Genomic DNA, 15,245 nt, shown 5'->3' on the forward strand with positions numbered 1-15,245 from the left:
ATCACATTTGATAGTTGTTTATTGTTGATCAAGCGGGCACGTCCTCTGTAACGAATCTTGATATCAGCGGATATCGGCTGATGTCATCCAAAAACTGTGAAATGCTTCCTTATTATTGTTTAAATAGTTGTATTTTGTATTACTTTCTTTTACCATTTTTGGGACATTTCTTGTGCAGCAACTCAACGCTATTAAATGTGTTTGTGCAGTCAGAGCAGCAGTTTAATCTTTAGCGGTGGGAGATGAATCTTCAAGAGAGGACAGAATAAGAGGCTTTTGACCTCCGGATGGACCCAAACACACCAGTGTGTGTCACAGTGGCGTCAGCATCTCGTGTGAGGATGCTCCTCTGCTGCAGGTCCTGGCAGGATTGTAAAGGTAGAAAAGGGAATATCAATGAAAGGCCTGCAGAACAGCCCTTTTGGTGCCAAAAAGCTGTTTTTGTCTCTTTATTCTCTTGACTTTATGGTGTCGACACCAGCAGATGGCGGGCCACAAACGTCCATCTCATCAATTCGTTCAAACCACAAACTTATGTTTGTGCCTGTGTGTTGGTGTGTTTGCTCTCGAGCTTGTTTGTCATCCTGATGAAAGGAAGCAGCCTTGCCAGACAGAAGAGGGAGGCCTGCTGGCAGCAGCAGACAGAGATATTTGCCACGGGAGGCCTGCGTGGACGAGGAGGGAGAGAAAAATGGAGGGGAGAGATTGATGAGGGAGGTGCAGGACAGCAGCATCTGCTTGTTTGTCTGAGATTAAACTGTGGGCCACAGAAGATGAGCTGCAGCCGTTAGACAGCCGGACGCTCGGCCAGGGAGCCCAGAGGAGAAGAGGCTCCCCTGGAGTTTGGATGTGGGCCCCATAAGGGTGTAAACACTGGGGACAGAGGTCAGAAACTCTGCTAGATGAGTTTAGAAGGGCTGATCAGGGATCTGAGACTTTGACTCAGACGTGGAACGTCGCGACCGCATCGAAGGCTCAGCGACGCTGTCGGCTCAGCCGAGTTTATGCAGACGAGCACGAGTTAGAGATGCAGTAGTAAGAAAAGGAGGAAGTGCACTAAACTCTGCATGACCTGTTTGTTTCAGATAATCCGACTGAAAGCGAAAGCAGCAGCTCAGGTAAGAAGCAGCCACGTGTCAAAATGGCTGTTTGTGTGTTATGTTAATCTGCTGAAAAACGGCTGATTTACTTGGTGCATCTTTATTTGGATTCACCAAACAGAATGCGGAACCGTCCACTGATGACAGCTCAGGGGAGGAGGAGGAGGAGGAGGATTACGGTGAGAAGCGTCCCATTACGGCTCTTAAAATAATCTGAATATTTCCAGTCCGCTGCCACACACCAGTCTGTGCGTGAAATCAAGAGTTTAATCTTCATCAGGAACTTGACAAGAGACAATGGCAGCTAAACAGGAGCATTCTCAGCCATTTGAGGCAGTACAAGCACTCCTGGCCTTATTTACCAAGGTGAAGATGCTGACTCTCTCCACAGCGGTCCCATAAATCCTGAGAGGAGTGTAACGGCTCCTCTGCCTCTCCCATCGGCAATCGACCACCACTACTACCACTGGATCAGGCCCAAACTTCACAATGGTGGTGAGTAGCTCGGCAGTCATGGTTGTAGAGGGAGTAGAACAGATTGGATTGGATGCTGAGGATTTGGGGGCTGGAGGTGTAGTTCCTAATCCTCACCCCTTGAGGTCTCTCCGTCATAAAGCTCATAATTCAGAAGCAGAGCGTGGAGACTTCCAGGTCTCTGAGGTTTGGCACGAATTTGTGAGGAAACAAAGTATTGAATGCTGAGCAATGACAATGTGATGTATTACATATATTGTCCACTAGATGGTGCTGAACGCTAAATGTTCACATGCACAAACTGCACAAAAAAGTAAAAGCAAAACTGGCTTCCGGCTGAAACACAAAGTTGTGTATCAAGGTCCAAAATTAAGCTTCCTGCCCGCCAAGTCACGCACATTAGCAGTTTTGGAATTTTCGAACATCGTGTCTCTGTATGCAACTGTAGCAAAGGATACTGGGTAAAAATAAAAGAGCAACGGTCCGAAGCCATCTGGGACTGTGTATTTTTTTTTAAACAATCTTTTTACATACTAATTCTGAACTCTTTTTCTTTTTCTTTCTTTTTTTAAAGGCTGTAGGAACTAAAATTAGGACAAACATCTCACAAACAGAGCAGCGACAGTCTAAAGATGCATTCACATCTGCAGCCTGATTTAGACCATTCTACCAGGCAGGAAGGTGAAAAGTTAAAACAGCCTCCAGAGGAGGTGTTAAAGAATAGCCAATAATGTATCTGTTATAAATACTGCAGTGGTGAAACTGCAAAAAAATAATTAAAAAAAGTTTTAAACCTCACTGGCTGTTACATTCCAACTGAAATACCCATCTGTTCTTTTGCACAGTTTTGGTCATACACCTCCCAAAAAAACCAAAACAACAAAACAAAACAAAAAAAAAAATCCCAAAAACCCAGATGTTTCATATTCTTATTTCAATAATGCCTCTGGCCTGTATTAAAACATAGATGTCTGTCTGGTACAAGCGTATTCTGCAGCATTAAAAGTGCTTTAGACCCTTGGCCAAACGCCACAGCTGGTTTCCAGGACTGCCAACAGCCTCTGGAAACATTCCACCGCCATGAATCAGCACTTGGTCTCTATGATTCCCACCCATGGGCGATGGCCTTTCCATGAAACTCCACACTAGTCAGGAAAAGGCTGAAGTGGCATCCGGAATGCTGACTTTTTTTTATTTTCTCTATTTTGCACTGGTGCTCAGGCCCGAAAAAAAAACTCTATTTTTTTCCATCAACCTTTGTTGCCAAAAATGTGTTTATTAAATAACATCACATTAAATAAATAAATAAATACAGTAATAAATACATTTTAGATAAATAGGTGGAGTTGGGTTCTTCTTTTCTTCTTTTAGTTTGATCACATGGAGGGGAGATGCCGGAGTACTTGCCAGCGGTAGCTTATGCCTGATCAGCGATCACTTGCAGTGTGACACTTTACTTGGTTGCTAAGTGACGGTAGTGGACGATCAGGGATGGTTGTCTGAACACAGCTTACTTCCTGTGCTCTCCGGAGGCGATGTAGCCCACGGCTCTGTTGATGGTGATGGCCCGGGTGTAGAAGCCCCTCATCATCTTCCACATCTTCTGCCTGTTGCTGAAGGAGTTGCTGCCCCACAGGCTGGCAACGCTGTCCTGGAAGAAGCCACAGAAGGATCACAGCCTGTTTCATGCTTTTAAAGTGAGTACCTTCCCCCTGAAGAGGAGACACCAGAGTGAAAACCAAAACCAGTACCTGTGAGGAGGAGTCCTCTTCCTCTGACTGGGAGCAGCACTGTACAAACCAAGGAAGATTTGGTGAGGTGACACCACAACGTTATTTCCCTGGACTTTCTCTCTCTCTCTTGAATCCTCACTCCTCTCTGTCTCTCTCTCATGCACATATTAAGACACGCACCTTCCTCAGGTCCTGGATCATCTCCACAGTAGGGCTGAGGAGCTTCTCCTCACGCTCGGAAGATCTAATCGGAGCTTTCAGGTACGACCGGATTGCGGCAGCGTAGTGATCCAGGTCCCTCATGATGTTTCTCATACACTCAGTCTGCCGAGACCCGAGCAAAAACAAAACAGAACTTTGAAGCCAGTTTCAGTGGCTTAAAAGTGGTTTGTGTCCTGATTTCATCACCTCTTCATGAAGAAAAAAAGATTAAACCTTGAACAAACACCAAAAGGAGGGTGTGATTGTTTCAAAAATAAATAGGGACCTTCCCAAAACCCACCAGCCTTTAAAATTAAAGCCTTTGAACACACAGGTATTAAATCTTCCTGCCTCTCGGCTCTAAATGCTCAGCATAAATTTACAGATATATTATGATGTTACAGAATTGAACGGCCTTAATTTATAAAACCCCCACATTTATAGTGAAGCCTATAAGATGAACACTGACAGTCTGCCCTCAGAATAGTTTTATTTCAGATTAAACGCTGTTTGTGAATAATTTAATAATGTGTTTTTAGAGTATTTGGAAAGGAACAAACCTCACTGAAAGATGAGTTTCTCTGTATCAGGCAGTTTGTGTTCTGTTGGATAAAACACATTTTTCAACAAATTTACATTAAAAAAAACATTACAGGCGACATCTGGCAAAACATCCGGGGAAAAAAAATCTATATACATTACACTATATACAGGAAAAAAAATGTTATTCTACTATTGTAGCATTTTTTGCATCATCAAAGGTCACCTGGGTCGGTGTGGGCGTGCACGCCAGGAGAGTGTTACTCTTGCTGCTCACCACCACACTGCTGGACGTGATGCCGAAACGCAGATCTTCCTGTCAGGAGGAAAATCTGAGCATAAACGCAGGGTGGATCCAGGTGGATCTGATGCAAATAAAGAACGTAAAATGAAACTCACGCTTTTCAGCAGCTCCCTGATGTTCCCCAGAAGGTTCCTGAAGAGAGAGGGGCACCCCTGGCACCGTTCCACGTTCGAAGCGCGCACCGGACCAGCAGAGGATGCGCGCCAGGTCACCATCAGCATCATCATCATCAGCAGCAGAGAGCTGGACACATCTGCACGTTGAGAGAAGGTTAATTATCAGGGAGAACCTGAGCTGCACCTCACAAAATGGTTCAGGACGGGAAGGTTCTCACATGAAGGAACAATCGCCATGGTCGCTGCTTCGGGAAATCTGAACTCTCACGCACGCCGCGGTGGGTTTATATACACTGCTGGCCTTTTCGACTCGGGGATTCCCTCCGCAGGCCCGCAGGGGCGCCAGCAAAAAGAAAACTAAAACGTCATATGTAATTTCCTTGTTGGTTGAAAGAATAAAATGGGAAGTGTTCGGTTGAGCGAGGCTGCAACTGCAGAGGGGAGAAAGACGAGTAATAGTGCGAAGTATTGGTGAAGTTGCCTAAATTTAGGATTTTTTTGAAAGGCAATTATTGCTCTGGGGCAGATCATCTCTTTTCCCCGTAGCAATAATGATTTTTATTAATGACACGCATTCATAGTTAAATATTGAGGGGGTTAAAGAGGAGATTAATTAGCTGAAAATGAATTCAGTAATTGCTACATTGATGAGTTTTTCACAAGAACACAGGGACATCTTATAAAATAAACTCTCTTTTATTTTCAGCTATGACATCATGTTCCTGGGTTCCCCTCGTCTTTGCATGTTTACACGGAATCATGAGATCAAGTGGTGTCACTGGCTTAGCACAACAATGCACAGCATTTTGCATTTTAATTAAACAACAAAGCAACAAAAAAAAAAATCCATCAAAACAGGTGATTCGGATTGGCTCACTTTATCGTTTTTGTAATATTTGGAAATGTGGGAATGTTTTCTATGAAACAAGAAAATGTCTTTTGAGTTGAATAATCAACATCAAGGTCTGTTTATGATTGTTAGTATTATTAACTGTTTGATTAAAAGGATGAGGTTTTAATTTACAGTGGACTGTTCCTTTAAATTAGCGTGACGTGTAATGTGGCATTCAGTGCAGGTATTTTCAGGACAGGAGAGTACTTTTGTTTTGCGCATCATCTCGATTCAATAAAAGATGCTTGGTCACACCAATCCTCCATGAACTTTCTCTTTTTAAATGTGGATTTTAAAGACTAACTTCAATACTTTGTGGTACCTTTTAAAAATATATTTTGACACATTAAGCGAGAGACGCGGTAGTTGATGGGGAAAATTTACGATGACCCGTAAAAGCAACAATGATGACAGCTCTTAAAACTACAAATAACGTCATTTCAAGGTTTCTGGCTTTTCAATCATCATCTCAACGGTTCCCAGAATAGATCAGACGGGGTGATTCGGAGCTAGGGCCACGTAAGTCTCATTCTTATAAACGAGAAGGTTTCTGGGAGCTGCGTGAAGGGTCGAAATGCCAGTGCTGTCAAGACTTCATCGGTGGTATGACCTCATCCTGTCCCACTTCCGGGTTTCCAGGCCAACTTGTGCAGAAACACTTAAGTTGGTGTTGAAACTCTCTCTCTCTCTCCCACACACACACACACACACACACACTCACGCACATACACACACACAGTCATCATTTCCTGTCCATTTTGACCTCAAACTGAGTGTGTTTCTCACTGCCGACTCCCCAAAAAGATCAGCCTGAGGACCAATGACAAACACAGGTTGAGCTCAGGTGTTATTACGTCTGTTATTGAGTCACGCTGTGATGTGGTCGCGCGTTCTCATTGCACTTCCCAAGTTCACTCGAAAGAGGAAACCCAGCTGAAAGAGCAGCAAAGGCAGCCCGACAAGTGTATGAAACAAAGTTTATTCTTTATTTTACATATCTGTACATAAACATCTCTTCCCTCCAATAAAGTCTTCTGAGTACAATGAAAAAAACCCAAACAATATGGACACATGTATTCATTTTAAATGACTCGTGTCGGCGGATCAACATTCACAAAATGTTGAGGAGTGAACATATTTTAAAATAAAATAAAAAGGTACAACTCCACTACAAGGCAGGCATGTTTCCTTTACACTCTTTTAGCACCTTCAAATCAACATCTCTCAGTTTAAAACTACTGTTTTGTGCAGAATAAAACGGATCGAAATACTTTCAAATTGCCAACTTAAAATAGTTTGGAGTAAGTTTCCATCCGTTTTGTTTTTTTTCTTTTTTATTAAATACAATGTTTCTTTTTTCCTCATGACTCACTTTCTACTAAAATTTTCACTAGCATTTTTTTTTTTAAATTTTATTTATTTTTCCCCCCGCGATTTTTTTTGTTGTTGCAACAGTTATAATTTAGTGGCGAATGTACTGTAGAAAGTCAGAAAGAAACAGTTGCAAAGCAAGGCCGATCACTGCACAGGAAGCTTGGGAGGGAGGGGGAGGGGGGACGGACAGAATCCATGACAACACACGATCCATTTCCTCTTCTACCAGGAAGCAGGAAGTGCTCCCCTGTCCTCAGGACGGGGAAATGAGAACCACAGAAGCCAATGAAGAGGGGGGGTACTTCTCTATGCCAGGGATGGGTGAGGAGTGGAGGGGGGGGGGGGGGGGGGGGGGGGGGTGGGGGGGGAGGGGAAGAAGGCGGCGATCGGAGGTGGCGTCTCATTTGGATACGGTCCGCTCGGCCAAGTGTTTCTGCTGGCTCTCAGCGTGCCTGGACAACAGACAAATAAAAGTCATTTTCTTCTTCAACAGTTTCCTGTTGTTATTTTATCTATCTACCTCAAAAACAACATTTAAAACCTGCACCATGAAAAATCCTGCTCATAAAGGCCTCGCTGTCTCAGCTCAGTTAGCCGCAGCTAGCATAGTGTATGAAGGAAGTGAGATTTAGGGTGATGCTGATTTAAAATCAAAAGAGTTTCCATGGAAACCATCACATTCATTTATGAATATAAATTTGAGTCTATTTTCTTTCCTTTCTCACTTGCAGCAGCATTGGTGACAAAAAAGCTGCTATTTATCATTTCTAGGAAACAGCCTCAACAGTCCATCAGTTCAATAAAGCTGATTTATGACTCGCAACAAGAAGTTGTGCAGTTTTAATGATCTTTCAGGCGGCAAGAAACCAAAATAAAATCATCAAATGTCAGACGTCTGTGATAACAAATCAGCCCAATTGATGCACATTTATAAGGCTTTTCCATCGTCGTTATTATATTATATCTTGAAGACATTTTTGTTATTTCTTTTAATGTTCTTTGGTAAAATATGCGTCAATAAATGAAACATAATGAACCACGTGGTTTATTTTGTAGACTTAATTCTGCTTATTTACTTATTCAGCAGGAACGAATGGTCGGAAGGTCGGAAAATCTTAAAGCACTCATCCGATGTGCATCTTTCCACATTTGTTTTTAGCAGCGACCAAATACAAACGCATTCACGGTGGAGCGCCTGGTCACCTGGTGAGGTCCTCTATGTCAACCAACATGGCATCTTGCTCCATGTGGAGCTCGTCTCGGATCAGCAGCAACTGGACCAGCTCCTCATTCAGACCTGGACAGAGCAGAGAGACAGAGACGCTGGTGTGAGGCTGCGACCACATCGCCGCCGCAGGGCCTTTTTGCTTTTTTGGTGTGTGTTTGTTTGACGTGTTGCCTTTCAGGGATTCTTCCTTCAGCTTGTCCCAACAACACAAAGGTCTGACTGTGGCAAACGTTGAGGAGGGGAATCCGCTGAGTTCAAAACAAGCTTTATGGGCTCTTGGGGATTTCTGGAACTGGTTCATGTAAGATGAGAGGTTATTCATCCCTGAGCACCGAGCTGGCTGATGCGTGCTGGCCGCTAACAGTAAATACTCAGGGGAAGCTGCTGACAGTAAAGGTCTTTGAACTAACATATAGAAAAGTACTTTCACATCCACTGAAAAGTGTAGGGGTCAGTAGGGTGAGTGTGCGTTTTTCCCCCATTTGCTCTCTTGCTCATTTCTGCTATTTGAGGTCAAAGTTAGAGACTTTTCTGTGTGTGTGTGTGTGTGTGTGTTGAACTCACTTTCAATTTGGGAGTGAAGGTCGTTGACAATAACCTGAAGCTGCCCCAGCGTCATGTCTCTCAGGTCGGTGGGCTTCAGGCTCCTCTTCATGAGACACTCGCTGATGTGCGGCATGTGAGGCAGCTGAACACAGAACGAGAAGCCCAATAGATTGGAAATGTTGTGGCGTTGGTGGTCATTTGGCAGAAATAAAGCCCGTCATTCAGGTGAGAACATGGGCCGAGTTAATATCAATAAGGTACAACAAAGAAGGCTGCGCTTTCATCCCTGCATTTGCTCGGACATATTGGTGTTTAAGGGTAAAATCGCCCTTAAACGCCCTCAAAAAGGTATTTTTGGACGTGTTAAGTCGAGTTTTATTTCTGTTTAGCAAAACCTCCCTCTCTGAGCGATCGTCCCAGAGCGCTTTGGAGGTCTCTCTCATTCCATCCATCATCCACTTTCTCCTCTCTTTTATTTGCGTTGGGCAAACGTGCGCTCACCTCTGCTTTCACTTTCGCTCCAAGGCTGTGTGTCACTGTCAGATGAGAGTGACTTACTACAGCGCGGCGGGCTGAGAGTCAAGCGTGATACAGAGAGAGAGAGAGAAACTATATCGGGGGTGGTGCGTGGGGCCCGTGCGCTGGTGTGGCGAGTGGCAGATCTGTCATATTACTGAATTAAAAAACGAGGGTCTGATCCTTGGACAGCGGTGAGATCTCACTGATAATCTCCACACATGAGGTTTGCAGAGATTTAGGGAAATATTTGCTTACGGGATTACGGATGAAATCCCGTAAGCCTGCCTTGGAAAAGAGGCGGGACGTCTCAGTTTAACTGGAAGTGATTCACACCGACTGAAGTGAGATTTCTCCCAGCATTAGCCGAGCTGGAGCGTCCCTCCTCCAAAAGGACCTGTTATCGTGCTGCTTTGATGAGGAGACCCGGAGACGAATTCTGATTTAAAATGTGCTGTTTATCATCGGTCCCACGCTGCTGCTGTCCTTCGGTTACACTCGAGGTGGTTTGGGGACAACATCATGTTTCTAGGATTTCGTTTTTGAGCAGATGCGAAAGAAGGAAACAGAAGAGCTTCATGCCAGAAGACATTAGTGTTGGGGACAAATCTGGGTGGGTTAATCTGATTTCTCACTTAAACAGTATGATTACTCCGGAACTCAGATAATGATCGGATTTCACGGTCAAATAAACAGACCCGTCCACTTTTCATACACACCCTTTGGTGGGTTGGACCTCACACTTTTACATTTTCTCTCAACTCTTTAATCTGGTTTATGGTCACATGTCCATCCGATCTCATGTTAGTCCTCCGTGCTTCCACGGCAGCAGCAGCGTCCAGCGGTCAGAATGGCGAGTTAGCATTTAGCGCACGTACGCGCAGCAATTTCCCATATTTTGTGTTTGGGACACGACGGACAGGCAGCTTAACATTCAGCGCGTACCTCGGCACGGATGCGACGGTGATGTCTTTTGACTGCTGAGCAGCGCCACGTCCCCAAACACTGAAGTCGATGCTTTCTAGCACATGAATTATAGATGGACCCGGCCGAGCTGCCCCGCTCCACTCTGAATAAGTAAAGCGGTTCTGCCTGCAGGTCCGGGTGGAAAGCGTGACCGCGTGAGCGCGTGTGTGAGTGCGTGTGTGCACGCGCAGTGAAGCAGATAAAAAAACGCATGAAATAATGATGAGAGGGGTCGTCGCCACCTCCCTCCCTCTAAATGGGGGCAGAAGATGGGGTGCAAATAATGGTTGGGACACACACACACACACACACGCACACACACACACACACACACACACACACACACACACACTCTTCCTTTGAGCTATGCTGGGTTGCGCAGGACGCCTCAATGGCAATGGTTGTGCTTCCCATTGACTGCTGGGATAGACTCCCCCAGCAGGAATGAAAGGCGGGTAACAGGAAGTGGATGGATAAAGGAAACAATCCAGCCCGCTTTTGTCACACGACTGACCAACGCACGGATCTTTAAGGTCACGGTGCCACTAACCAGGTCGGCCACAGGCGACTTCTTGCGGTTCTGTTTCTCCACCTCCACCTGCATCTTGGCCATAGGCTTGGCCATCGCTAGGGCCAGTTTAGCCTCCGCCTGTAGCTTCTTCTGTCGACTCAGGAAGTCCATGTCCTCCAGAGACTCCGAGTCGTCCTCGGTCGTGTCCCTGTCCGAGTAAGAAGAGCTCTGCTTCGACTGCGGGGAGGAGAGGGAAGGCCATCAGGATTTCAGCACAAAAGGGTTAAAATAATGGTAATGGAAGCCATTCCCCTCCTCATTTACATCTATGAGCTTTGTGGGAAAGTGAAAGAAAAGTGAATCATATTTTATCTATGCAAACTGATAGTGATTTTTCCACGAGTGCGTTCGTGTGAATTTAAGAACACATGAGAAAGAAATTTAGTCATCTCGCTCCATTTCGCTTTTTCCTCACTCTCGCTTTAACTCAGCTGGACTTGGCTGCCCCCCGCATGTGTATCAGGGATTCATTTCTCTGACTCTGAGGCCGTACCATCGGGGACAGAGGGGTGTCTAGGCTGGTCTCCGTCTTGCTGTCATCGGCGTCACTGTCCTTGTCGCTGCCACTGTCGTTGACGAAGCAGATCTGGAGGTTCATCCCGCTCTGCAGCCTGCAGAGAAGTCCAGGAGACCGGAAGATAAGACTAGGGTGGTAATTGGCTTGGAGCAGAGCCAGATGGATCCATCTGAACTCGGTAGACCGGGTTCAGTCTGAGAAGGATGGGGGCGTTTTTGACCAAAACAACACTGATATAGAACTAAGATCTTCTGCCACTACTCGGTTAAAAGGAATATCGGGTGTTTTTTGGGTCACATCAAAGACAGTAATGTTGTGTTTGACATGTGATTATTAAAATTTTTTCATGATGCTGTCCTTTTGTCATTTCCCTGGAATTGTCAAAAATGCATCACACAGCACAGCCCGTCATCAACGCACTGTGCTGAGAAATCACTGGAATACAAAGAGCGAGTGTTAAGAGAACATCTAGTTCCAGTAAGGTAGTGTAGGAGGTGACAGTCCTCTGGTGTGTATGTGTGCGGGAAGTGAGAACGGCTTCATGCGGCTGATTGCGCTATTCCTGCTCACTTTCCTGTCATTTTCTGCCTCCCTCATTGTTCTTTCTTTAGCGATGCCCATGACAGTAAATCAGCTCCACTTTCAGATTTATTGGGCTTCTGGAATTTTTTTTTTTTTAAAAACCATTGCTGACAGCCATTCCTATCCTAGTGTGTGTGTGTGTGTGTGTGTGTATGTGGAGTTCCCTTTCTGAAAATAATAAGACATTACAGTATTAGAAAAGTTGTTACCGTGAGGAAAGGCTGGGTTTGCCGCTTTTGCTGCAGCTGGTGTAGATGCCAGGCCCATCGTCAAAGAAGCTGCCCAAGGCCAGCTTCTGCCGGATGGACTCCCTCTCATTCTTCTGGGCCTGCAGGAGATAAACAAAAGAAAAGAAAGTTTCTTTTGTGATGAAGTAAGTTTTAGATACAATCCCTGAAACTTCTGATCACAAGTAAAAGACAAAAATAGAGGCCTTTTAATGCTAATTGACGGTCAATCACACCTGAACAAACTCGACAGAAAGCGTGGAGTCAGCTGAAGTTCTGAAATAACTGATCTGAACAGGCCGAGTTTCAGGAGATACCAGTCGTTACCAGCCTTCACCAGCAGGGGGTACTGTTACCTCAGAGATCAACGAGTGAAGGCGCTGACCGCCGCACACGGAGCGCAGGGTTGCGTTCATGTGGGGTAAACTCCAGGAGGAGAAGAGCTGTTTAAATGTGTCATATTCCAATATTACATGAACTCAGAGTCTTTGGTAACACACAAGCACCGGCACATACAGGCATATTTTCTGCCAATTCTCAGTTTCACCAGTCATTCTTTCTGCTCTCTCCTCCTCATTATCTACTCTTCCACTCATCTCCATCCATCCTTCCATCCCTTCCTCCTCCTCCCTTTCAGCCCCTGTACCACTTTTTTCTGCTGCCAAGCTCTTCCACTCCATCCCCTCCTATCTGTTCCACCTCCGACTGCACACAGGGTTGCTGGGTGCACCTCCACCAAGGACAAATCAGCATAATCCCACTCCACACAAGAGCCCCCCCCCCCCCCCACACACACACATGCAACCTGGCACCGCCGTCGTGCATGCTGGCAGAGAGCGACCCTCAGCTTTGATCGGCGACAAAGTCGAGATGAGCATCCTTGAGTTTTGAAATGAATTGCTTCAGAGAATTGTGGATCAGAACGCATTCAAATGGAGTTTTAAAAGGACGTGCACTGACCCAGACGTGTTTGGCTGATATCGGTCAGAACACTGAGCGTGTGCACGTTGACATGTTGCCACTGCAGCTGAACTGAAATGCAACGTATCTTAGCGCAAATATTTAAGCATGTGCTTCATCTTTGACTAAACACCTATTAAATGGCATATGTGCGTGTGTGTGCGCGTGTGTGTGTGTGTGTGTGTGTGCGCGCGTGAGATTGGGTGGGCTGTCATCACTGCAGCTCCGTAAACCCTTTACAAATCTGTGAGGTGGAGGTGCGAACCGGGCAGTAAACACACGCTCCTCCAAAGACCTTGTGCTCAGACGTGCTCTGAGACTCTCAAAATGCACTTCTGTCATTAGAAATGGGAGGAAAAAAGAGTTGTCTCAGCATCAAAAGGCTCTGAACCTGCAATTTTCTGCTTTTTTATGGCCTCTTTTGCTCGAGTCACCCTGAACGTCAGGTCGGTTTGTCGGCGTCCATTAAAATAACATGTTGAGCGGCCTGTTATAGTGAGAGAGCCTGACGGTGACTTGCAGCAAGGACCTCCCTCCCTCCTTCAGCGTCAAAGCTGCCGGTGCTCAAATTAGATTGGGAGGAACTAAATTGGGCTAATTTGTGTTTTTCCTCAAATTACGCAAAGCCAACCCCTTCAATAAAAAGCCCTCATTGACCGAGAGATTTTCTCCCGCAGCCATTCAGCCGTGGGCCTGGAGTAGGATTTGGCCTTGGCTGCGGAGGAGCGTCTGCTTTGAGTCCTCTAATCGTCCCTTAAAATCTATACTGGAGGAAGGAGGTGAATCTAATTATCTGTGCTAACAAAAAGCCCCCCCCACCCTCCCACTCCCTGAGCATCTGGCTCGTGTGTGGCTCGGATTTGAGGCGTGTTCATGGATTTGTGCCCGCTGCTGATTACCCTCATTTTAATCATTCCTCGGAAATGTAACAGCACAAAAAAGTGAAATAAATGGGCCAATCAAAACACCCCTACTAACAGTTTTCCACTCGTTCTTCCACTCCCCTCCACTCCTCAATAGGTGCTCTCCTGTTTTCAAAGAATGGAGCGTTTCCAAGGGCTGCTGCCTGACTCCTCCATCAGGGGCGGAAGAGACCGGCGTTGGTCGCGGTACACAGAAACACACCCGGCCTTTTGAGGAGAAGACAACAGCTTCAATCTGTCTGTTTGTATTTAGAGATCTACCGCTGAGCTTTGCAGGCAGATCCAAGGTCGCCACTGTGCCCCTTCACATCACCATTATGTCGATTTGAGCAACACTACAGGGGGAAAAGAACACCCTTTTAATATGTGTATGCAATTGATTTGTGCTCAGTTTAACAAAAACAGATCATCTCAAGCTTGTTTTCTAAAAAGTATAAAGAAAAAAAACAGGGCCCTAGAGTTATACACGTGACATTTAGCAGTTCAGTGCGCTTCATAATGACAATAAAGCACAGTCGCAGCATATATACAGCAGCACAACTGTTCCCTTGAGAAACAGTTCCCATTTCTGGCTGTGTTTGCACATTGAGAGGCTAATGTGACAGTACGGGACCTGGCCCGAAGGTAAGCGAGAAAAAAACTCTTCTTTAAGTTAGCCGCTAACTGCAGTTAGCTGCTTGTAAATATCTGCAAACCACTTTGCCCTTGCGCCTCTATGGTATTTACACAGAATGGGGAATAGGCGGCATTGTGACACACCTGTGTGAGACTCAGGGAACCAGGTGAGAGCCGTCCCCCCTCTAAGCAAACACCATATCTGAGAGTCAAACAAACGACTTGGCCTTTATCGAGGAAAAAGAACAAAAGCCTTTCCCAAAATGCAGATGGTAAAGCACGCGGTTGCCGTGGTTTTGGTCTAAATGCAGACTATTGTACGTCAAAGACCCGCGACTGTTTGTCCGCTATCTGAGACCTGTGTGTCTGTGCAGAGCAGCATTCCAGCCCAGATAAGAACCCTGATCTATGACCCCTCCAACAGTTCAGCCTCAGGCCAGTGCAAGGCTGCTCCTGTCACTCAGACTGGGGGAAAACAAGTCTGGTGGAGGGCGCCACTGGTGGAGGGCTGTGTGTGTGAGTGTGTGTGTGTGAGAGAGAGAGAGAAAGAGAGAGAGAGATGATAGAAGGAGAGGGGGAGGGTTATATTGGGATCAGAGGAAAGTAAGGAGAAGGCTTTGGAATGACAAAAGGAGAAGTGGGAGCATGAAGCAGGTTCAGACGGGACAATGGGCCTCCCGGCGACGTCGGAGATTTCACTCTGTGAGAAGCCCAAACTACTGAATTGTGGGAAAAAAATGTTTAAATCTGTTTTCTTCACCCAAAGAAACAGATTTGTGGTTAAAAGTCGAGATCCTCACGCGCTTATGTCACAGCCTTGCCCCAAATATCCGAGCCCTTTAATACCCGGAGCGTTACAT

General features: G+C 45.7%; 2 protein-coding genes and 1 long non-coding RNA gene across 6 annotated transcripts in view; 1 reads left to right on the top strand and 2 right to left on the bottom strand.

Annotated features, from left to right (window-relative positions):
• The first annotated feature begins 1,094 nt into the window (after positions 1-1,094).
• Positions 1,095-2,652, top strand: LOC115251446 (uncharacterized). Of its 2 annotated transcripts, none has more exons than XR_003890003.1 (4): positions 1,095-1,118; positions 1,222-1,279; positions 1,381-1,595; positions 2,149-2,652. It is a non-coding gene; the product is annotated as an uncharacterized lncRNA (long non-coding RNA). The 2 variants fall into 2 exon arrangements; XR_003890004.1 differs by having other exon boundaries at positions 1,103-1,118; positions 1,492-1,595.
• Positions 2,653-2,817: 165 nt separating this feature from the next.
• On the bottom strand, positions 2,818-4,797 carry il12a (interleukin 12a). 2 transcript variants are annotated; one of them, XM_029843771.1, is made up of 7 exons: positions 4,687-4,797; positions 4,448-4,605; positions 4,275-4,364; positions 4,069-4,110; positions 3,488-3,631; positions 3,326-3,364; positions 2,830-3,225 (listed from the first exon to the last, which is right to left on the bottom strand). In XM_029843771.1, the coding sequence occupies exons 1-7, from the start codon at positions 4,703-4,705 to the stop codon at positions 3,085-3,087; spliced, it is 633 nt and encodes a 210-aa protein (XP_029699631.1). In that variant the 5' UTR covers positions 4,706-4,797; the 3' UTR covers positions 2,830-3,084. The 2 variants fall into 2 exon arrangements, with proteins under 2 accessions (XP_029699630.1, XP_029699631.1); XM_029843770.1 differs by having other exon boundaries at positions 2,818-3,364.
• Positions 4,798-6,320: 1,523 nt separating this feature from the next.
• LOC101061727 (IQCJ-SCHIP1 readthrough transcript protein-like) overlaps positions 6,321-15,245 on the bottom strand; it is a 114,217-nt gene continuing 105,292 nt past the window's right edge. For both annotated transcript variants that reach the window (XM_029843768.1, XM_029843769.1), the window contains exons 10-16: positions 11,870-11,988; positions 11,055-11,172; positions 10,541-10,738; positions 8,527-8,650; positions 7,938-8,031; positions 7,109-7,186; positions 6,321-7,075 (exon numbers count right to left, since the gene is read on the bottom strand). In XM_029843768.1, coding sequence (XP_029699628.1) covers positions 7,135-7,186; positions 7,938-8,031; positions 8,527-8,650; positions 10,541-10,738; positions 11,055-11,172; positions 11,870-11,988 — 705 coding nt within the window. In that variant the 3' untranslated portion in view covers positions 6,321-7,075; positions 7,109-7,134. The remainder of the gene's footprint in view (positions 7,076-7,108; positions 7,187-7,937; positions 8,032-8,526; positions 8,651-10,540; positions 10,739-11,054; positions 11,173-11,869; positions 11,989-15,245) is intronic.

This window comes from Takifugu rubripes, chromosome 11, assembly GCF_901000725.2.
Source record: "Takifugu rubripes chromosome 11, fTakRub1.2, whole genome shotgun sequence".
NCBI lineage: Eukaryota > Metazoa > Chordata > Actinopteri > Tetraodontiformes > Tetraodontidae > Takifugu > Takifugu rubripes.